At 33.4% G+C, this 24,512-nt stretch overlaps 1 protein-coding gene across 1 annotated transcript; it reads right to left on the bottom strand.

Moving 5' to 3' along the window:
• Positions 1 to 843: 843 nt before the first annotated feature.
• On the bottom strand, positions 844 to 23,998 carry LOC144837743 (bone morphogenetic protein 2-like). Its single transcript, XM_078692978.1, has 3 exons — positions 23,365 to 23,998; positions 9,949 to 10,626; positions 844 to 2,930 (listed from the first exon to the last, which is right to left on the bottom strand). Exons 1-3 carry the CDS (start codon positions 23,729 to 23,731, stop codon positions 2,680 to 2,682), a joined length of 1,296 nt encoding a protein of 431 aa, XP_078549104.1. The 5' UTR covers positions 23,732 to 23,998; the 3' UTR covers positions 844 to 2,679.
• Between the last annotated feature and the right edge of the window lie 514 nt (positions 23,999 to 24,512).

Here is a 24,512-nt window from a genome sequence, read left to right as displayed (position 1 = left end):
AACATCATTAAATTGACATTGACAATGAGGCACTAGTGACAAATTGTCAATTTCTTATAAATAAAGCTTAAAGTGATAATTTGTCGAAACATTTGCTATTTAATTACACGTGCTTCTTAATTTTATAAAACAAATTTGTTTTTTATTAAATTATGTTTTCGTTTCATTATATTGTTTTTAGACCTTTTCAAATCATAGAGGGCGAAATTTTTCACTTTCCACAGTAAAATGAGGCAAAATGAAACTTGGAAACGTTGATCATTTTATGCTACACACACGTACACCAATCTTGCTTGTATTTTGTATTTTAAACGATGTATTTTATCTGTATTTTAACGACGTGTTTTATCTGTAATTTATCAAATTTTAACCTTTTTAACTCATTTTTATGTGAATTTTTAACTTTGAACAAACGAAAATAATTTCAAACCATGTGCATTGGCCTATTTTACTGTGTTTGACCATGAATAAATGAACACTGTATACTGAAAAGTGTTTCGTTATGACTTTATGACATAATCATGAGATATTACTATCCATAACTATAACATCTCTATGATATAATTGATTGAAATATGTATTTCTAAGAACATGTCTATCATGTACAATGTAGGATATGGAGATTTATATATCTAGCTCGCTGGCTCCGTAATAACAACTAACGTCTCAGTGTGTCCAGATAGTCTGTCGTCAACAGCTAACCTCCAACGCAATGTCGTCAAAATGGATCCGAATTATGGCGCAATCACGTGCGGGAATCATGGCGCAATCACGTGCACAGGAAACGGACTGTCAAAGTAAAGAACACAATCAAACAGAAACATATAAAAACTTCACAAGTACTGACTCTTTTTGATATTTTATTTCATTAGGCTAGCATCCTGAATATAGGCCTACAAGAATAATTATAGTAGTAATACTGTGTTGGAACCGACCGGTCGCCGGGTCAGTTTTTTCTCTTTCTACAAACACTATTTTTCCCATGGCTTCTTATTTAAAAAGCAATATATACATATGAATAAATTAACTACGTACACACATATTTAAATTTGGTAATTACATTATTACCCTGAAATATCTACTGCTTATTACAAACATTTAGCAGCAGAATAAACGTTTTTTATATAAAAGATTAATTTTCTATACATATAATACATATCTAATTTCATTTTCTTTACTTAAATATAAGTAAAACTAAATTGTATATTTCAGATTAAAAATGCATTTTTCATCATTTTTAGTCGTATACGATATAAATTATTAAATGGGACTATGGTAAATGGTGGTATGCCTTTTGTACGCATGCGTAAACTTTGTGTCTTAGATTACAGGAAAGTATTCAAACTTAACAACATGATGAATGATATTATGAAGATATTACATGTGGTGATGGAGTTAACATTAATACAGTAATGGGCCTAATGATAAATGCATGATTACAGTAAGGAAATTGAAACGTTTGGTTAATTTAAAGATTCTTAAACCTAGTAGGCCTAATGCCATAACATATATTAATAATGCCATTAAAGATATTATATTGTAAAAATGAAGTTGTTGGTTCCCATTGCTAGTAAATATTGACTATAACATTAAGCTCTGTCTACACTATCAAACTTTATGTGATGTGCCCATATATGGACATGATGATGTCATGTGACTACCATATTTGGGCATATCACTGCCATATTTGGGCACATCACACTAGTTTGATAGTGTAGACAGAGTTTAGGTCTTAATATTATATTGTAACTATTCATATTGATATCTAGAAAGTCTTTAGTCTCATTAGTGACACCACCACAGTCACAACATTAACGCATGCGTACAACAACAATGCATACTACATTAAATGAATATTATTCGTCTCTTCGTGACGAGTATCCGAAGTATTAAAAAGAGACATTACTGTTATTATAATCATTACTGTATATGGTTAAATCTAATCTTTGGGCCAAGTAGAAGTCTAGAGTTATTTTCGTAAGTTCAAACAGCTGTATATCCGCTCAAGGATTTTATTAATTATAAATTAAAATATTAAGCATACAATGGTTACACCAAGCATTTCTATCATATAGATAAAATAAATAATATACTCTGTATCGCATTCAAGAGACGGATAAAGAGCTACAATCAGTAACTGGAAAAACGATAAAATTCAATTTGACTATGTCAATAATTAATTGTGTTCTTTCAGTAATACATTAGAACAATAATGAACAATATCAATAGAACCAATAGTGAACAATTATTCTGTAATCAAACTTTCAAGAGGTAATTAAATAATTTAAATAATTTTCAGCTTCACAATCCGTTCTGACGTCACGGTCCGTACTGGCCGTGCACAACACATTACAGTACTGCGCGTGCACATAGGCTGTAGTACTGCGCGTGCAAAAACACGTGACAGTACTGCGCGTGCATAACACGTTACGGTTCTGCGCGTGTACATACGCTGCAGTACTGCGAGTGCACAACACGTTACAATTGGTGTTTTTCAATATTGCTGATCTTGATGTTTATTGTCGCCAAAGTTCCCGATTGAGTTTAAAATTACAAGGAACCTCTTTGATAGGCACTCCTCTTTGATAGGCACTCTGTAACCGCTGTCGTGATCACACTTTGCCAGAGTCAGATTTTTATACCCAAGTTACACATAAAATGTGTAGTACTGCTGTCGTGTTAGTGACAGCCACAACTCGTCGCTACCATTGCGTCGAATTCCTTGAGCACAACATTAGTATTATCGTCCAGGTATAAAACATGAATACTTTCAAATTTATCTGGCACACAACATGGATTGGGTAGCGTTGAACCCTTTCGCGTAAAGCCACGCGTGTGAAGGATAGCCTGCACCGTGGCGTGGTTCGTTGCGTTAAATACGGGGTCCAATGGAAACGGGCAGTTGCCTTCACAGTAATTGGCCTTGTACCCTGCAATAAAATAAAAACTTGAGTTAATAATTATGTACAGTAGACCAATTTATTATCATGATACGAAATTAAAATACTAAAATGTGATATATTTAGGTCGGCCATTTCTGACTGTCCTACATTTTACGCATGGAAAATCAAAAGGGTGAAACTAATGCTTTAAACAATCTGTTTAAATCGTGATCTTTGACAAAAGTAAAGTGAATTTGATGTTCTAATAATGTGTGCGCTGATACTTTAGAACGTTTAATTGCATGAGAAAAGGGATCATTTTGACTTTTGTTAAAAATGAGGTAATGTATGTGCGTTAGTCAAGTTTTTTTTGTTAGATATGAGTGCAATGAATGATAGAAAATAGAATATTATTTAGAAATAGAATATCCATTAAGTCCAGTTTAATTGGATATTACTTTTGACGTCGAAAAGAGGGTTTGGAAATGTTAAGCGAATACCAAAACAGTCGTTATATATTAGTTTCAATGTGGACATTTAGTTTGCGTAGGAACAGCATCATCTGTTATAATGTCAAAGTTGTTAATCAGCCAAACCGGTACAGTACACACGTCAAACAGCGAGATTATTAAATCGTCAAAACTTAGACAGCCATTTTGAGTGGAGTCACACTGAGAAAAAAACAATCACTTTTCCTCAAATCAACGGCAATTAACTATTTACTGCAAGTTATTTAATTCATGTAAAAATAGTTTGAAGAAAAGTTAACTTATGAATTTTGATTGCCATATCATATTTCAGATTGTGCAATTGTTTCCATCAAAAGCTTATTTTAATTTCTTAACTGTGGAATTAATGAGTAATTATAGTGTCTGGTGATGTAGAGTCTAGCTGAGAATCATCAGGGCCTAAGAAATCAAGGTACTGAGAAGCAAGTGCGGCGCTGTCATGAAGGCCGGAAATAACCGCATGCTACAAACACAGGTTAAAAGCACTTCCTTCAGTATACGCTTCGATATATAACTACAGGTGCAGATGAAAGATAATTTCTCACTGACATTGGCATCTTCTACCGCCACTGTAAACAAATGTTGATGCATATTTTGTAAGTGAAAACACACAAACACAAAGTTGAAGCGCGCGTACAAAGCTTGGCAACTTTTGAATGCGCGCGTGGTATTACTGCCGTTTCAAACGAACTATTTTAATCCGCTCCCTCTTTTTCTATTATACCTATCAATATCAAATACTCTGACATTAGTGTTTCGTTTCTCAAAATCTCTTATATAAAAGTATCTCTCTTCACAGCGTTGAAGAAACTTCAATCTCTAGTATCACTGACATCTTTACCACGTGGTACGCTCGGGACAGAATAAAAACCTCATAAACATTTAAATACATATCATTATAACGCTGATTAGCAGGGCTGGATTTTTATTAGATTCTAAACTTGAAGAACAAATACACAAAACGAACGATGAGTTGATCGTTTAGCTGTGCAATGTAAATAAATGTTACCTTTTACCCTATAGAACAAAAAAACAAATAAGGTAACACATCGAGTTCAATTAATTCAGTTAGGTAAACATAAATTACGAGTAAATCGAAATATAGGCTCTGTTAAAGGTAAATCATAAATCAAATATAGGCCTAAGACAAATGGGATATCGAAAACAACCAAAGTTAATAATCGGTAGGCCTAAACTTATAATTTCCAAAAATTGCAACTCGATATTTATTAATGATTAAGTAATAAAAATATACAGTTCATATTATCTTGTATATTTTGTAGCGCTTTTCATATAATGAAAAATGATTATATGAGAAGATGATCGGCAAAACATAGTCGACATTAAAATCAGCGGTGGTCTGTTTCTACGTGCTTACAACTAACTTATTGCATCGACTATGAATGGTGAAACCTTCCCAATCAAACACCTGTCAACTTGTTTAACTTTTCTTGATCTTTCTTGTCCAGGGCTTAAGAGGTAGTATGGCCTCTAAGGATAGTGGCTTCAAGCACATTTTAGAAGGCATGTTCAGGCCTAATGCATAGCACTTAAGCTTGGTTCCCATTTGGACGCAACGCATCAGCCCACGTAAGCAATTTGATCATCAGAACTGTCGCTTGTTGATTGGTTAACTTACTTTGCGCCTACGTTGTTGAGTTGCGTCCAAGTGGGAAATATGCTTTTAATATAGTCACAGCACTGAGAACGCTTTTGGGTAAAAAAATAAAAAAGGCCCGGTAGCAAATCAAACTTTATTGGAAGTTCATGCAAAGTCTTTCCCTTCAGGTCAATTATTTCTTATAATTATTTTTGGTAATTTTTAATAATTTGTAATTTGAAAAACCTAATGTACGGAATGCGATGAGAAATCAGTTAAACGTGCTTCTTTCCAATTTTGACGAACGTCTTCTATTATTATTTCGTACAGAAGGAAAATTATTCAGTTTTATAAACTGAAAGGGCCTGACGTGACTTACTAAATCGGGTGACAATTCGAACCTTTTGGGATTCGTATGGTATTAAAATTAACTTAGTTGTGAGTCAGATTGGCTTAAATTTATAGCCTTATTTCCATAACATCCCACTACATACCATTTGATTTGAATTTGTTTGAGATCAGCTTAGCAGATTGGCATAATACTACCGTTCATATGAACATAAATCATACAATCCCATGGGATTTAGCAAATAAACCTGCTCTGTCATCAGTGGAAATATGAAGAACAATCACAGAGATTTCTTTATTATCATCTCAGATTAGGTGACTACTTATAGAATATAATATAGCTTATGTGATACCTATAAGCAGGTGTGCTTTGAACTCCATAGATGGTATATATTTTCATTTTGTGATACTGTACTTACAATGAAGTACAGTATGTTCAATGCAATTTCTTATACGGTACGTCCGGTTCGGCGTCCCCTTATAATATTTTAGGGTGTATTTATTTTATGTATTTTATTTATGTTATCATCAGGTTGGTTCTATATCGCAATTGATGGGCGTGGCATTGAAGCAATATCTTAGAATCCCTAGGCTTTTAAACGGGGCGTCCGATTGACTTGCCAGCTGCGGCATCTTGTCTAATTTTATTTACTATTATATGAACAATAATTGTATTTACTAAATTATATTTTGCGGATCAACTTTTAATGTCGATAAGTATTAAATGAATCAATTTAAACATGTGAGAAGCCTGAAGAATATAAGTATAAATGGTGGCAATTTACGTCAAATATTAACTCTTTTTCCGGGGTTGAACACGTTCCAGTTCAATTCATTAGGAATCAATTACGAGTAAAATTCTAAATAATGAAGAATGAATGTATGAAGTTCACGGACGTAAAACACTTCAACCAATTTCATTAACTATTATAGTTACTGTTTCATATAAACATTAAAAGATATGAATAAAACTATTTAAATGTGAATACATTTTAAATATGTAATTTTAATGTCACCAGAATAGTTTGTCTTTTTAATGGATCGAAAAAAAAAATTACCTGAAAAAAATCGGAAGCCCAATAACCGTTTGTCTTTTTATAAGTGAAATACTATTTCCCCGCGTTGAAGTGATAACTGCAGACTACATAATTTGTTCATGTTTTGGGGGACAATACATCTTTACCAACCGATACACAAAGTTTGGATACTGATATTATCAAATAGAAAGAACGAACTACTTAAAATTCGACTAATTTCCAAGAAATCTAATTAAAATGGTGTTTTCCATGGGAAAATACTATTTAAACTTAAAGATAAGTGTGTAGAGCCCGCCCTCAATTATAATCATGTCAAAAAGTTCCGAAGCCTCTTTTTACAATATCCAATGATTTTATGTGACAGAATGTTAACAGTATTTAATTGCGTATGCGAAGAAGTGCCGGAACATAAAAACACTTTCTTAGAGATATTAGTAATTGGTTCAGAAAGCAGGAAATTGATTTAGATCTGATTGTGGAGCTAATGAATTTAATAAAATCATCGAATGTGGAAGGAAGATACATGGATTAGCGTTTAATCATTTGGTGCCAGAATTCAAAATTGAAAAAACATTTTGGCAATATATATGCCTTTTAATGTAGACATCTTGAATACCTATGATTATATAGATTTGTCTGTAGCAACAACCATGAGTAATGCAATGAATTGTGCGTATTAAGCTCTGTCTACACTATCAAACGTTATGCGACAACAAATGTGATGTGCCCATATATGGACACGATGACGTCATATCACTACCATATTTGGGTGTATCACTACCATATTTGGGCACATCACAGTTTCTATGTCAAACTAGTTTGATAGTTAAGACAGAGCTTTACATTGTATACGGTACTTTTAGCGTATCGTTAGGTCTATACCCTGGTTTACCCTTTTCGATAGCGTGTCCGACAGAAATAAGTCTCACAAAAACAGTCAATAACTTGCCAAGCTTAACGGCAAATAGATTGCCTACTGTCAATAAATACATGTACCTATAAATCTAACTCACAAAACCCTTGTTTGATTTACCGTTTTTACATAAGAGACAAGGCGCATGTGTGTAAATTATACGAAGACGATTTCACCGGCATTGTCTCAAATGACGACAATTCTGGACCCATTGACATCACTGTCAAAGTACGGTCAAATCACATGACACCTAAACGAGGTGAAGACAGCAAAATGTCAACGATGAGAGATCGAGGGGTTCTTATGTAAACAAGCAGACTGGGTGTAAACATTGAGAGATGAGGGTATCCTCTTCAGGACAACTCTTTAGCTAAACGACAATATTATAATACCTGTAGCAGAAAATAACTGTGCTAATACTGTAATAGTACAGTAGTAGACTAATAATAGGACAAAATATGCCCAACTTGAATTTGTTTATCGTGCGTCGATACTAAACAAATTATAAATGTCCTGATAGTTCTCTAATTTAGTTACACCTGCTAGCAATGCTTGTCTCTCATTAATGAAAATATTTTATCGTAAAAATGCGTAAATTCAGATTTGCTGTACAACAACCAAACCGAATACCAGAATTGCAATGGATGAAAGTAATTTGTTTGGTGGCTACCTAGTTTTGTTGTTACTTTTAGCAGTTGTCTCTCATGTTGTAGCTGTAAACAATATTGACCTACAAGTGACCATGTTTCCAAACATGTTTGATGCTTTGATATTACCATAAAATACAACAATAAATGTAGGCCGGGGGAACGAAGTTCATTTACATGAAGGGTATACGTGGGGCCCATGGGGAGAAGTGGTTCGAAGTACTTTCTAACACATGAACTAATAAAGACAAGGTTTTTTTTAAAGTGACGGCTCTTTTTAGATGCGTTACCAAAATGTCAGAAAGTGACACCTTCGTTTAATGCTATAACTACTTTCGATTTCTTTCTGACCTGTTTATAATAAGCATACAGGCGTATTATAATCGGTCGCTATTGTCTTTAACGTGACTAACACCTAGGTCCCAGGACATTAAACAACAGGTTCTATTACTGTTGCTTGTAGGCCCATTTGGGACTTTGAAAGAGTCCGCTACCTCAATATCAGTATATTGCCAATTAGCCTATCTACTAGGACACTATGAACATGCCGTACATAACGTGATGTGTGGTTATACTTATTTCAACAGATTCCATTATAATAACTGTAAAATATTCAGACTAAAACGGAAACCAAAGGTGTGTTCACATGGAAGTTAAATTAATATTCCATAAACCGGTCGTCTGTTAAAATACAGTACAGTACGGTACTGTGTAATAAAGCGATAATAAAAACATTGGTGAACTGCAGTCTGACATTGTCAGGTAGCCAAATCAAACAGCAATTGGGCCAGGCCTGGGTCGTGCAGACGAAAACGAGCCTCCGTTTCTCGTCACCTTCACACGGCCACTGGGGACTATTCTAATGACATCATCTCAGGAAAATAACCCTGCTGAATTCTCTAAACCATTGAAATTGATATTGACAATATCCACAAAGTGGAAAGTTTTTTTTTCTATAAAAAGGATAGGTTCTTGACAAAGTATGTCCTCGCTCCAAATAACAATTCATAATAACCCTTTTCCGATTGATAACAAGTTTAGGTACGCAGATAACTTTATTTGGTTATTTTGGCCTATTTACTTAAAACAACTATTTATTTAAAAATTAGGTCTTTATCGGAGTCGCGTTGTAGGCCTGTTTTACAACCTATCGTACATCGTATAACTCCATTGACAGTCAGGGGGGAAATTGCAAAAGACTTCCTACTTTCTAGAAGTTTTATATGGGTAAAGTTCTATTTTGTTTTGACAACTTTTTTAAGAGTTAAAACTCCCTTTGTAACATGACAACAGGTAAGTATTGAATTTTAAACAGGAAATACAAAGAAGCCATCAACACAAAACAAAATCTGCCTAAATTTAAAGAAAGTAAAAACAGCTAGATGAAAGTGGAAATTACTTCACTACTAAAGTAAGACCCAGGTCATCCGGATATTATATAATTGTGGGATGTTTAGTGGTCTGCACCAAGCGCTACTAAACAGAAGGCTGGTATGTATCTTGATAAGTTCATTGGCATAGATTAAAATATTTGAGTATAGAATGAAAATAGCTGTGCTAGCTGTATCTATAATAAGTTTGAAATGGAGATCGGAATTATTTAAAAAGATTCTGGGCATATTAGGCTTGAATTAGGTAGTAGTAGGCCCACCGGGTTTGTTGTTGTGAGGTCGTTGATTGTAAAGTTTGTCTAGCTTCAAGGTTAAAAGTATGACGCAGCTGGTCCCCTATGCTCGTTTTTTTTTCGGTTGAGCCTAAAAAGAGAAGTTAATTATCACTGTCTGCCGCACCAGCAGGCATAGGCCAGACGTTCCCAGGTCTCCCTGCTCACCAGTCGTTGGCCTAGTGTGATTTGCTTATAATTTGAGTAACCCGTCAGTCCCAATTTCCGTCTAATGACTAAGACAGGGGCGTTCATTTACCCCCTACGGTCCTCTTACACAAACGATACAGTGTTTAGTGGTGTGTGAATGGTATGTAATGTTAAAAAGTAATTGAAAAGTATTCCTCACCATTTGGGGCGATTATCCAATCACTCCATCCCACTTTCTGAAAATCTACATAAAAGTCTAAGAGTTGGCATTTAGATTTTCTCGGGTTGGTTCTCTTTGGTTTTGAAGAAGACGCTCGTTTCCTCCGCATCAGCACAAGGTTTTCATCTTTATCTAAATGTGTGTCTTCCACATTACTGTTCGTGATCCCTGGTGGTTTGATGTCTCTTATTTTTATAGATATATCATTTAAAAACAACGCCAGTAAAGGTGTCCGTTCGCTATGATTTTCATTTGGAAGTTTTGTAAACGATATTAATTTCTTAATAGTTTTGTTATCGGTTTTTACACGGATTTCAAATACACAATTTAATTCGTCTCCATCTTGAAACGATGAATGTGATTGGCTGAAAGCTGATGTTACGTCAAAATCCAACCAACCAATGTAGCTGATGTTCACAGTTCTTTCTGTTATCAATATTTTTCTTTTATCGGACGATGACGTTCTCTCATCGTGCACGAGATAAACTTTGATTGAAACATCACCATTAGTGTTGCGAAAATCGGCCGTTGCATCGGTCAGTTTATTTTGCCTAGGTCTTTGCTTGTAAAGATGTAACTCGGCAAAAACTACCGACTCCCTTTGTAAAATACCATTTACATTGAATGAGAACTCATTTCTTCCAGATGACGATTTTCCTGTTAAGAGTAAAAAACGAAAGGTTAACACAACACAACCAACAAGTCCATCAAACTAGTCAATCAGAAAAATATAAAAGCTATCTAAATATGAGGATGGGATCTTTAGTTGACTGTTAGTTGACTGTAGATGAAAATGTTAATCTATATAATTTTTGGTAGGATTAAGGATCGGTTGAGTCGGCGAGACGAACCTCTGGGGAATCAAATTGGTTGGTTTCTGATCCTCTAAATCAACGGTACGCTTATATTATTAATAATCACACGGTATATTTAGATATTCATATTATATTTAGAAATATTATTTATAAATTAAAAAAAATGTTCGAAGGCTTATTAAATATAAATGTAGGCAACGCCTATCATGGGTCTGGCCTATATTATATATATTTTTGTATTGTATTTGTATTTCGCCGATAAATAACTAAAAGTAAATACAATTTGACTATATTTTAAATCTACTAACATCTACATAAATATAACAGAGTGTTACGAATTTGATACACAGATATAAAACTATAGGCCTAAGCCTTCTGTGTAGGGATTCATTGTGCCATCCAGAATCTGTGTTTATTTCTTGAAATATTAAAAAAAAAAACAAAAAAAATAAATCTAAAGAAAACAAAACAGAAACATTAAATTCACAAGAATGTACCATTTTTCATAAACAATTATTCAAAGATTAATTATCAAAAATTGTTTTTGTGAATTATATAAACTAATGTGAGCTTAATACGTTTAATTGTTCTGTAAACTCTAGTTTATTTCAATTTAATATTGATGTGTGTATAAATGCTGTCAAGGAAAGTCAGATATGAATGAACGTGACAGTACGTCTAGTAACAGGATCAACACAGATATAGAAATAGGAAGCGAATTTCCTCGACGGCTAGCCCATCTCATCAACATTACATGATTTCTAGTGTGTAATTTTCTCAACAGAAATGTCACATGAAAAAACAAAATCAATAAGTAGGCCTACATATTCCAATATTATCATTTGCAGCATAAACTCTGTTTACACTATCAACCTAGTTTGACAAAAAAAGTACCCATATATGGTGGTTATTTGCCCAAATATGGTAGTGATATGACATATCCATATATGGGCACATCACATTTTTTTGTCACATAAAGACAGAGCTTAAGCCTTCGTCGTTCACCAGGACACATCGCCTTTTGCGCGCGCGTGATAACATTGCGTCTTCTCGTGGATCTTACGTGGGTTCGTCCCACGTTTCAGAGGCAAGATAAGAATTGAGAATTTAAGTGCACGAATTTCAATGGTTAAATAGGAAAAACTGATATTAAAGTTCGAAAAATACGATACAAAATAATACACGTCATCGTGTGTCCAGGATGTTCAAACACCTGGGACCTTCTTCAGCGGCCATCATCCCTAGGTTTATCAATATTTCTCGTGTCGTGTCAGAGAGAAATTCTTATCGCGTACGTCCTTAACCTTGTGGACTTCTTTATTGCCTACAAATTATTTTAGGAAGTTGTGTTCGAGCCGGGCAGCTGGCCAGTCATCCGACATAAATTTAGAGTGAGCATCCCCGCCCGACCGCATCTTGGAAATAGTAAAGTGTCACCAGTAGTCACCGCCGTCACTTTGGCCTTTCTCCGTGTGCTTTGTGGCGGGCAAAAGCGTTATTTCTTCAATTGACATTATTTAACAAATTTGACACATTATGACGTGTTGGCATTTATCTTGATCTTGTATTCTAATTGAGTGTTATGATTAAAATTACACGAATAACACTATGTAAACATATCGAGAACTTTTTAAGTAAACACACGGCACTAGCCTTTGGGTTGACAATACGGTGTGCGGTATTGCGAAGCGCTCCTGCTGTGTTCTTGTTAGATTATAGTTAACGGCGAAATTTATCTAAACATTCCAACTAAAATTATTTTATGATGATGATGTTATTTAATAAATGTTATCGCTTGTGAAATCTTTTGGCATCACCCTTATATTCTATATACGTGAGATTTTATGTCATGTTTGCTAGATCCAAAACATTTTTCACGTACAAAACTTAAGCAAAAAATAAGAATACTCAAAACTATGGTTGGATCTGAACGGTCATATAAAATAATAGTCATATGATTTTCTTCATTGTTTAATATATAGATAGTGAAATTTGTCGGGAAATGGTTACGATTTTAACTGAAAAATAGTATGTACCATATGTACTGTAGTAATAAGCGTGGGAAAATTATACTGTTAAAAGGCAGGTCTTTCCAAAATACAGCCACCAATCTATTAAAGTATGTTTTGTAGGATTTTTCCATTTGGCGTTCCATACAAAAAGGCCAGAAAAGTGGAAAAGTTACAAACGGTCTCGTCATCCACCTCGGCAGCTGTTACACCTCAACCTGGCATCGATGGAATACCAAAACCGATACAGCTCAGATTTAAACCAAAAATGTGTGTACTTTCACAGATACAAGATATTAAACAATCACATTATTTGTAAATAATAAATGACTTGATTAATCAATCAATTGTGGGAGAAAATAATGATAGGCTTATAAATCAACAAAATAATTTATATTTTCCACTGCTTATTCAATAATAGTAATACCAAAAAACGAATTGGCCATACCATATTATTTTGTACATATCTAAAAGGAGACCAACTTTGCCTAACAAACAGGACCGCTATCAATTAAAACGTGCATTCAAATTAAATTGGCGATAAACTAAGCAATCATGTTCCATTAAAAATATAATGCGAAAAGAAATGACAAAAGTTCCTGCCGGCCACTGATATCAATGTATTAGATTACGGTAGGTATAGCAATAGGTCACCTCGCGTTCACTGGTTTAATAGAACAGGGGATTCCGTTGATTGAAAAAAGTGACGACTATTACGCGCGCGCGTACAAATGATGATGGGTAAGTATTTCGGCGTTCCGTACGCGCGCGTCTAGTTTGTGTTATTAAAAAAACTCCTTTTGAAAAAAAGTAACAAACGCATAAACATATCGTAATGGAAATCTTTATCTGGATTACGTACGACATGCTCGAACAAATTGGGGCGCGTGCTTTTTGTGACATTTCCATTTCCTTTATTTATCTAACCGATTATAGGTTACATCAAGAAAAACTGTTCCAAATGTAACCGTACAACTGTATGTTTAAGTTGGTATCAATTGAAGGTCCATTATTTATCTAAAACTATAATCAAACGTTAATGACAGATTTTAAAAGCAATTCTTATTAACCACACCATTGTAAAAACACCTACATTTCGAGAATTGTTCTTCTCTGCGGATTAGGTGAATAATGAGTAGGCCTATATCCATGATTCACGTATTGGCGTGGTCCATTTGGTTTATTTAATTACCCGGACAAAAACTACTTCTTTTTGTTCAAAGAGCTCAAATCAACAGAGAATGAGTATGAATTGGGTAACTGGGCTACGACTAAAATGCTTTGAATACTAGACTATATTCTGTAATTTAAGGTAAAAACTATTCCATATACGGATATGGAAATTGAGTCAGAACCAACAAAAAGTATAATACGTGTTCAAATCTCAAGAGATCACGTGACTTATTGAAAAGCTATTTCATGTAAAGATTATAATATTTGAAAATACTGCAGTAATACTTGAAATGGCGGTAATGTAATACCAAAAGTTATCAATAAAATAATAAATTGATTTTGATTAGGAGATATATACGCGTATCCAACAAATCTAACAAATTTGCTTTTACTCAAGTTTAAAAACGCATACTAAACAGTTGACTTGTTACTCTTAGTCGGACAGAAGGATATATTGCTAACCTTAGTGAACAAAGCAATTAATTATATATGAGTTTAGCTGTCAAAAGAACAAAGTGGCAAGGTCCATTTGCGTTTGTTCAAATAGTACATACTCACCCTTGCATTTTAACTATTGTATACGAAGGATCAATTCCTCTATTTGGAGCATTCGTCACTAAAATTGATCGAACACCGCAGCTGACAACAAGCCGGTTTAGTGCACTCCTACAACAGCTAACAAGCGACCTTAAATTGGCAAATGCCGACATTGTGGAGGCATTCAAGACCCGTTTAGCTCGTCATTTAATTAATGGTTCCGATCAATTAATGCCCCTTAATTTAATGCTTATAAAACTATTAACCGTCTAAATCTACAATGATATTTGTTTGTACATACCGCTGCCTATTCTTATTAACGTTTCATTTCATCATTTTTATGTGTTTATTAAATCTACCAAATTTGGTAATATGACCTGATTAGGCCATTTCTGTATAATTATGACCTCTATTTTGGCATCCTACTTTGTATACCAATCGTATATCGACATCCGGGATACAAACTAAATGATCAATTTAAGAGCACTTTATTTTAGAATGACAAATAATTAGGAAATACATAAACTATTACCTTATTACAAATATATAGAATACGTATTGGGTAATCCTTTTAGATGTTTATTGTGATTGGTAAATAAGAAAATTTAACGGTAAATACGTATTGCCGGAAATAATTGATGGTAAAACGTCACGAATTAGTTGAGTAATATTATACCTAATCTATTATATTGAAGTTTGTTGTGTAGTAGTGTGTTTAATGTCAATGAGAAGAAAAAGGAAATTATGTTTCTAACTTTTTGCTAACAGGTTGCAGAAAATACATCCGTGACTTTAAGATAAAAAAAAGAAACAAATGAAAGCATTTTGTCATTTATTTGTATATAATCTACTGGATTTACATCTGTGACAATAGCTTAAGTAAAATTAGGTTAAGAGGTTTCGAGTTAAGTGGACACGAAAGAAATACGAAGGAGGTTTCATAGGCCTATAAATAATCGTGAGAAACCGCATTTAAAGAAGTTATTTCTAACTACTGAACTTCTATGACCCCTGACCAATAGCAATGACCAACGTTATATTTGTATAATACAGTATATATGTACATCCCGGTAGGTTAAGGCATTTATTTTGGTAAAATCCATCCAAGCCAAACTGAGTGAATGAGTTAAGCATAACATAGTGGAGGAAACACTCGTTGGTATATACCAAACAATAATAATAATTATAACATTTACTTGGCTCTGAAATAAACATTAATTATAGGCCTACTTTAATTACTTATATAAAAAAACAATTACATGAATTCAAAATGTCATAAATGTCTTTCATTTTACATTTTTTCTCATAAAAAATGTTTCAGTTTCTTTAAAAAATTAATCAAGTAAAGCATGAACGCCTTAAAATGAAGAAAAAACGTTGGTTAGTAAGTTTAGGTTGACGTAGTAAGAACAACTACGCTATCCTTTCTGGGAATATTCCAAATGTTGAATCACAATTTCACACGATGTCGAATGAATGCAGGCAGCAGCGATACTCGCCTCTCATTCCTAGCTCATATAAAGCTAATCGATGTGCCGGAAATCATAGTTATGAACTAAAACAGGGGCCTAATCAACAAGGTTATGGATAATATCGAAATAGTCAGCAGCAGTGAAGTTTCCATAAACTTTGCATTACGTTCATGCGAATACGGTAAATAAAAACCAGATGTTTTCACTTACAGTCACTATACATTCACTAAATGCCCCGATATCCGAAGGGGTATTTGGGGACACGTCGTGTTCACGATATTTAAATCTTATTTACACTTACAAATTTAGCCGTTTATAAGGTTATTTATTGTCGCTTTATTTCAATTCCAACCATTGACTTTAATAATGTAATAATTTAATGATTACTTGAGGAATTTATGAGTTGAAACGTTGTTCGATGATTAAATAAACCACCAATAAGCGTATATTAAGCTAAGTATGTTGCATTAAAAAAAACATAATTTATAAGCGAAACTCGACGAGGTGCGTCAAATTTCTAGTTTGGTCTATTTTAAACTACGATATTTTATTATGAATTGAAACTTTTCGATGATTAAATAAATCACCAATAAACATATATTAAACTTAAATAAGTATGTTGCATACAAAACATAATTTATAAGCGAAACTCGACGAAAACTAAAAATGTACGTCAAATTTCTAGTTTGGTCTATTTTAAACTACGATATTTTATTAAACTTTTTTTTAAATTTTGTATTCGCCGTTGTTTGTATTCGAGTTGAGGGTTTTTGGTGCAATATTATTATTCTAAACACCTTACAAGTTTACTCATCGGAGTTAGGTATTGTGAATGATGGGTTAATTTCCCGTCTATATTGCATATAATTACAGCTCTTTACTTGGACTATATTCTTCATCTTTTAACAACCTAAACTTGACAGCTGATTGGTCACGCGATCAATCCAAAGTCTTCAAAACAATCGCTCTCGACAAAGTCAAATATATGCCAGTTTATGTCTTTTAACGTTTGCTGATTTTAATACGATTTTAGAGAATAATATTAGTTTACTTCAACGTTCACTAAAACAAAATATATTTATATAACGAGCATACACATTTAGTATTAATAGCTCGCATAACTAGTTATGAAATTGTAAGTAAGGAGAAATAATAATACAAAGTTGTATCATGTAATAATACTATAAGGTTTCATTTCCTTCTTTCCATGCAATTTTTAAAAATAATTTACGATATTTGTCAAAGATAGTTGTTAGTTCATTATAAAATTGGTTATTTGTTGAATTGGGTATTAACAAACAAAACCGTCATGTCTTCTGTTTACCTATGTATGCAAAATATATTTTGAGAATACAGTATAAAAGCTATAAGTTATTTATATTGATAAAAATGTATAAAGATTTTTGTGTTTATGACTAACGAAAAGTCAAATGATTACCGGTATGTATTAATTATTTTATTACATCTCTATGTTTGAATTAAGGATAGGGTTTTTATATGATATAAAATGAAATACTATAATTCTTATTCGTACTAATAGTAACAGTAAGGAATTTGTGGTGTATACATTTGGTACCAGCCATCAAAATGTGTTAGTTAAATAAAAATAGAAAAACAACATAACCTTAAATGACTCACGTGACATTAAAGAACATTAATGCCTTATTAGATGTAAACAAACGAGTTAGAAGAATGTTCTGTTAACCTGCACATGGTAGTGAGTCTATAAATCATGGAAAGAGTAATGGAGTGTAGATAAATATAGTTAATGTAGCAGTCATCGTATTCTTTATCGCCATCACTATTCAAAGTGTCTTTATTTACTTTAAGCAACGATGTTCGCTTTCTCGTCTGCGAATACACCAATCCGATCGTAAATTTTCTATTTTTTTTTTACTTTTAAGTAAACAACAAGATAGAGTTGTATGTGTGTTTGATTAAGAATTTACAAAGATAATTATTTGAAATTACTGGGTAAAGTATACAATTTAGTTCGAAGTTAAACGAACAGATTGACGAAAACCCACATACGAGCACCCGCCCTACTTCTTATTTATGACGTCTTAGGTCTTTAAATTTAATTAGAAATAATGTTTTGCTTTCTTTATTATATTTAGGTATAGGCCTACCCCTTGCTGAAAACTTGGAAAATATAATTTTGATAAGCATGTTTCGACGAAAAAGTGGCGTTGTGTCTTCGGTATTATTTTCTTGGTATCAATTATAGTTGTCCTACTTTACATGATTACAAAAACAAGAGTTCGAGAAACTTTTTCTACTCATCAATCACACACAATCAAAATTATAATCAATTTTAAAATTAGTTAGATATTATGAAACTACAGTACACGTGTGTGTGTATACGACATATGAAAGTAAAATTGAGTGGTTGATTGGCTTAACGGTTGAATGACGGAGGGCTGTGAAGTAATTTAACGATTTGTTGGCTTTTAATACTCCAGAGAATCGAAACGAATTTGTTGATTGAATTAAATTAAGACAATCGTTTTTTAGTTGGAAATAGCCCGACAAAAACACCGTTTGTCAATCAAATGTATAACTTGATATAGTAGTTTAAGGGTTTGATTATGCCTCAGTGACTTCCAGACTCACTCGTGGGATTCGTTAGAATTCAAAATCAATCAATGTTTTTGTCAACAAACCAATATATTAATGAAGAACCTATCACACTTTCACGTCACTCAATCAATCAATCAGGTAATTTGGACTTTTATAAACGAATTACCTGTATATTTCCTCTATCAGGGGTTCATGTACTTTTGCTGATAACTACACCACGTCTGTGGCCTAGGAAATTATGTTGTGGTTGGTCACCTACTATTCAGTGCGATTTAACCGCTAATTATAGATTTTATTTTCCTCCGGAGCGGTCACATTGCCATTTTTGTCTAATGTTTCCATTATCTAACGGACAATAACGCAATCATTATTAATTACCAATCATAATTGGCCCCAGAACACCAAGGTTACGACGAACATCAAGTATTATTAAATTACATTACATTATTTAATTCACGCTAACGACGTTATATTAAAGCGACATTTTACAAAACGGTTAAAACGAATAAAACTACATACGGGTATTACTATAATGCGTGCGCGTATACAGATTATGTTGCGCGTCCAATGAAAGCAATGAACATTAAATATTTCAAGATAGTTACATTAACAAACACGATATAGAAATAGGGCCTATATGATGTTAAGGTAAGAAGATGGCCTACTTTAAATCCAATATACCAGTAGTGTGTCAGAGTCTGCTGTAGACATAAAGCATTGATTTCAAGGAAACAAGTCGATGATTGTAAAGCAAATAGTCGCATTATGATTCAATTTAATTTTTGAAATATGATATTCATTTTGCCATTGTTTCTCGAGTAACGTTTCATATTTTGATGGTTGTTAAAGTGTTGGTATTCTCTCATTTGTAGGTCTAATCATTACATTATTGTTAACATGGTGGGCGACGACGACGCTGACTTTTAATTGACATTAACGTAATTTGAATCGAGTCGAACACGCGGTAGGTATGGTAATTTGTGATTGCGGTAAATTTTAGTCACTTGATTTTACTTGTTTTTAGTTTGTAGTGTACACAAAGAAGGTGAAACATATATGAATCCAATTCCAAAATTACCGTACTATTTTTAGAAGATGTTAACTAACTCATATTATGATGCCTACGTAGACATCATTTGTAAACATAACAAAAATTATATTATAAAAACATTTACAATTTTAAACAAATAAACTGAATCGGAAATAATTTAACAAACAAGAGAACACACAATGTAAAGTACATTAGGCCTAACAACATTTTAAATATAGGATATAAATAAAAGTCTCTTCCATAATGTAATTATTATTGTTAACAAAGTTTGTAAAATGACTCAAATATTTAAATTTTAAAATAGCAAGTCATAATCAATTCATAATATATTACAAGACACGAGTAACTTCAAATGTAAAAATAATAAAAGATCTAGAACAATTATAATATAACTCGGAAAACCCCCGCAAAATAAATTACTTATAGGATTAACTCAACGTGCAATCCTGGAAACACTAAACCAAACTACGTAAAAGATACATATACTTTCTTGAATTTTGTTGCTGATCGGTTGGATTCAATAGTTTTATGGTTTAATGGTTTTAAACTAAATCAACACTATCCTAATAAATATTAACCATATCCCACTTCATCTCCTGTAAAAAGTACTTATAGTATAACTTCACACAGACAGACACGACTGAATTCAAATATCACCTCTTAAGGATTGTATTTGTATTATAAGTGGGTCACTTTCGGGGCTATCCTACATCCTACAAATACCCTGATTACGAGCCTATATACCTTAAATCCAATTCGTCATTTATTTGTCTAAATAGATAATGTAGGCCTATATCCTTTAATAATCCATTGATTTAAATGAACCGCAGTAGCGTAGTACCCATTCTAACAAGTTAATTTGAGTTTTAATTTTTAATTTTTCTTTCTTGCATGATTTACGCAACGTTAGTTATACTACATATTTTAAAAGTCCATTTGTTTCTTTTTGGGACCTTATGTTGAAATAAAATGATGAATCGCAATTTGTTATTTTCTTTATGACGAATTTTAATATCTAATCAAATTTATCATCATGAAATTTTTACCTTATCTTTTTTATGTCAGAAAAGTACTCACTCGAGTTTTTTTTGTACTAAACTACACCTATAATAATGTATTATGGGCCTGCTAAAACACAAGTTGGTAACGATTATGTATGTCCCAGTGTAGGAGGTCTTTGAAACTTAAAAGCTGCTTTGTTTGCGGATGAGACCGATTAGAAAAGTGGTCTCGAGGGCACAAAATTGAGTCTCATATTTAGTTTTGGCCTAAAGCGATCTCAATGGAATGTTTATGTTTATGTGTCTCCATGCTGGAGTTGAAAAATAACGGCGTTCATAAAACGATCAGAACTTTGTAAGTTTATGATATCCAACAACACACACAAACAGAGGAGATTTTGCATTTAATATCTCGGCGTTTATCAGCACATGATTAGCTAAGGGATGCGTGAAGTGCTACCTAATTGTCAGGTCCATTACTTCGCAAAGTGACACTTTCTTTCGCCAGTTCGTTTGTTTAGGTGCTTGGAATAAACCTACAGTAACAGTTGGGGTTTGATTATTCAGACCATTGTATCCTACTACTCTACCTCTAGGCCGCTACTCAACAGTTCGTTGTGGCGGCTATACGGATACACCTACTTTATTGCCGTAGGGATAACTCGATTAACACAAAACAAAAACGACGTCAATTCAAACATATATCTGATTCCTAATTCTTATGAAATATTTCAATTAATGTAATTGTATTAGGTCACATCTGAATGTTATAATAATGTTGTTACAGCTACACCTCACCACTGAATTAACATGCCAGAGTTACCGTACTTGTTATAGTACGTTGGCAAGTTTAGGCTTACATTTATATCGGGTTTACTACAATAGTACAAGTAGTACTATGCATCGTTATTCTTAGGCCTAGGCCTATACTTACATACCGATGGACATTGTATCGGCCTAGACCTATTTACGCAAAAACGAGTCCACTGAAATATTACTATTAATAGGACAGGAATTTTCGTTGAAAGGCAACAAAATCGGCGATCAAAGGAACAAACGTTTTATCGGAAAGCCTAAGATTGATTACGTCATACGCGATTCACAATAATTCCAGAGAGAATGCCTTGGTTAAGCGTCTTTCCCACAATGCTTTATTAACGGATTACTGTTGGTATTTAATATTGACTAATGCTATAAAAATGTCATATATCATAATATAATGTACATAGGTATTTTTCATATCTTACGACCGCAAATAACAATTTGGATAAGTGTATCTATCAAGGCCTACTTAATGCACCAGTGGTAAGGTAAACTGTTCACTTAACACATTCATTTCACAACATGGCCATACATTAAACACTTATTATTTTCTTAATTCGACATACGCGATTCCCTTTTTTGTTGGGAGTTTTTAAGAAAGTTGTTTTACCTAAAATAAGGCCTTGTATTCGTAAAAAATAAAATGACTTGTGGGATGCGAAGAACCACTTGAAAATGAAATACCTCACGGACAATACCGAAGATACTTGACTTACTGTGACAATAACGTGTTAAACTGCAGATTGAGTTACTTCAATACAAAAAAAGTCAACGAATCAACTTCAGAGATTTAGTTAAATCTGGTTGAAGTACTTTTAAAAGGTAATCATTATAGTTCACATTCAGTTAGATAAACATTTCACACATTAAAACTTGGTATGGTTCATTGTAAGGAGTTCCTACCAACCGGGTCAATGTATTTAAAGCACAATAAAATGATCACACCGTCCGGGAGTTACTATATACTGTACCACCGGTCAATATCTAGTATAAGGAAGATGAATAATGATTGATTGTTCTGTCTTAAGACATGTACACATCAATAAATAATCTTCTCAAGATCTGGCAAAAGCTTTTACCAATTGATTACAAAGAACCGATATGTTTTGACTTGTTACTATAAACTTACTAAAAGAGTGAGGTACGAAATCTCATAGAGAGGTTTTGATACAAGACTTAAAAAACACGCGCGCGTTTAAACATTGATAATTATACACAGACGCGCGCGTTTGAACATTTATGTAAACGGACGCGCGCGTTTAAACTTTGATAATTGCAGACGAGTCTGTCAGTCAGTAGAGTTTTCTCACTAATGTCTACTACGATGCCATATTTAAAAGACGGATAAGCCTAGGCTTACGTAAATCATGTGAAACTGGCTTAAGGAAAGTCTTGGTGTAGCGATACATTCTTTGCAAATGTACTATGACTTTTAGAAATGGGATTATATTTAAGCTGTTCATATTAAGTCATTGAAACATGACTGTAGAGTCATCAAAATAGTTCAATGTACCGATGTTTTATCCTGTTTAAATGACAGTTGATACTACTTGTTAGCTCAGTCTATATAATAGCAATGAGAAAATACAGTACATAATATATATATATTCTCATTCTCACAGATTTCCTCATCTTTATCGTTTCAAATTAATTAATTAAATTTCAGTATATCACCGGGCGGTTTAGAATTAATGTTCTTTGCCTGATGAGTTTATATATATATATATATATATATAATATGAATATTCCAACATACTAAAAGGTGGTTTAGAAATTCAGAAAAACACCATTTTTAGATTTCTTTTCTTAAAAATATCAATGACGGTGAAATTGTTATATTCACTAAAAAGTTTATCTTAAATACAGCCTGAGTTAGTAGTAACTTAGATTATTATTTTAAAGAAAAACAAAAAATGTTTGCATGCATTGACTTACCGTCTTCCAGGAAACTTCGAACTGTATTAGCTCCATCTTTAAAATTTGGGGCATATCCATTTGACACCCCTTCAAGTTGTTGGTAAAGTTTCTCCATAAAAGGAGGAGTCTTCATTCGTTTTTTAGGAGGTTTGGGTATTGTCCTTAAGCCAAACACATCCAGCAATCGCCTTGTTTCTGCTTCAGCCGATTCATCTAGTATCTTATCCTTTTGACGATTTCGCAGATGCCTTTGCAACTTTCTCGTAGATTCCGGATCTTTTGGAACCCTTGTGGTCTCAAAGGGTATGCTTAGAGACGTTGAAAATAAACAGAAACATAATAAAGTGCATACAATCCTGCCCTGTAATTTGTTTTTAACCTGCATGTTCCTGTTTTTGACTGTACAAATCTGTTTAATTGTCAAGTGTTGAGCTAACAACGAGCGTTAAATAGAGCGTATTACCGAAAAACTACCGGGGTTAAACACATTATTTTAGAAGACATTTTCAAGAAACTAAACTTTATACACAAAATTAAAACATTTTGTTTTTTCTCCCATAGCGATGGTGCTTAATGATTGTATTGGAATGGTCGAGAAGTCTTATATACCAGTTGAGATACTGGTGGCGCTCTTTAATTCACCGCTGTCTTTTATACACGTATTCATAAGAAGTGAGAGAATTTAAAGTCAATACAAAAAATATTGTCAGACCATGAGACGATCGGCAGAGTTCTTGAATGGTGGCGACGACGTTAGTCGATTGCGGAGCGCGACCGGTATTTGTCTCACAACTTCCTCGCATTATCACAATAGATTTAAGCATTGTTTTGAAAATAGACAACAAAAGATTCTAATGATCTTTAAACGACTCATCTAATTATCGCCGTCAACGCTTTCATCAGTTTAAGCTAATACGGCCAATTTGGGGGTTCTTTTTGTGTTAATTTGCGGTAGTCTTTTAAGTAGACTTTAGGTAACTGGTATGTTAGTTTTCAGTCTACGTTGGATACTGTGATGGGCGAGTGTATGTCTGCCAGCAGTCAAAACTCAAAAGGATTTAATCGGTAAGGCGGGTGAATTTGGTTCACTTTTAACACGATAATAGAAAAGAATTAATACTTAAATAAAGCAATTATAACAAATCCGTCTATCATACCATTCCTAG

The sequence above is a fragment of the Antedon bifida genome, chromosome 3 (genome assembly GCF_963402885.1).
Source record: "Antedon bifida chromosome 3, ecAntBifi1.1, whole genome shotgun sequence".
NCBI classification, from domain to species: domain Eukaryota; kingdom Metazoa; phylum Echinodermata; class Crinoidea; order Comatulida; family Antedonidae; genus Antedon; species Antedon bifida.
Note: the sequence above shows the minus strand (reverse complement) of the source record. Positions and strands in the feature narration are given on the sequence as shown.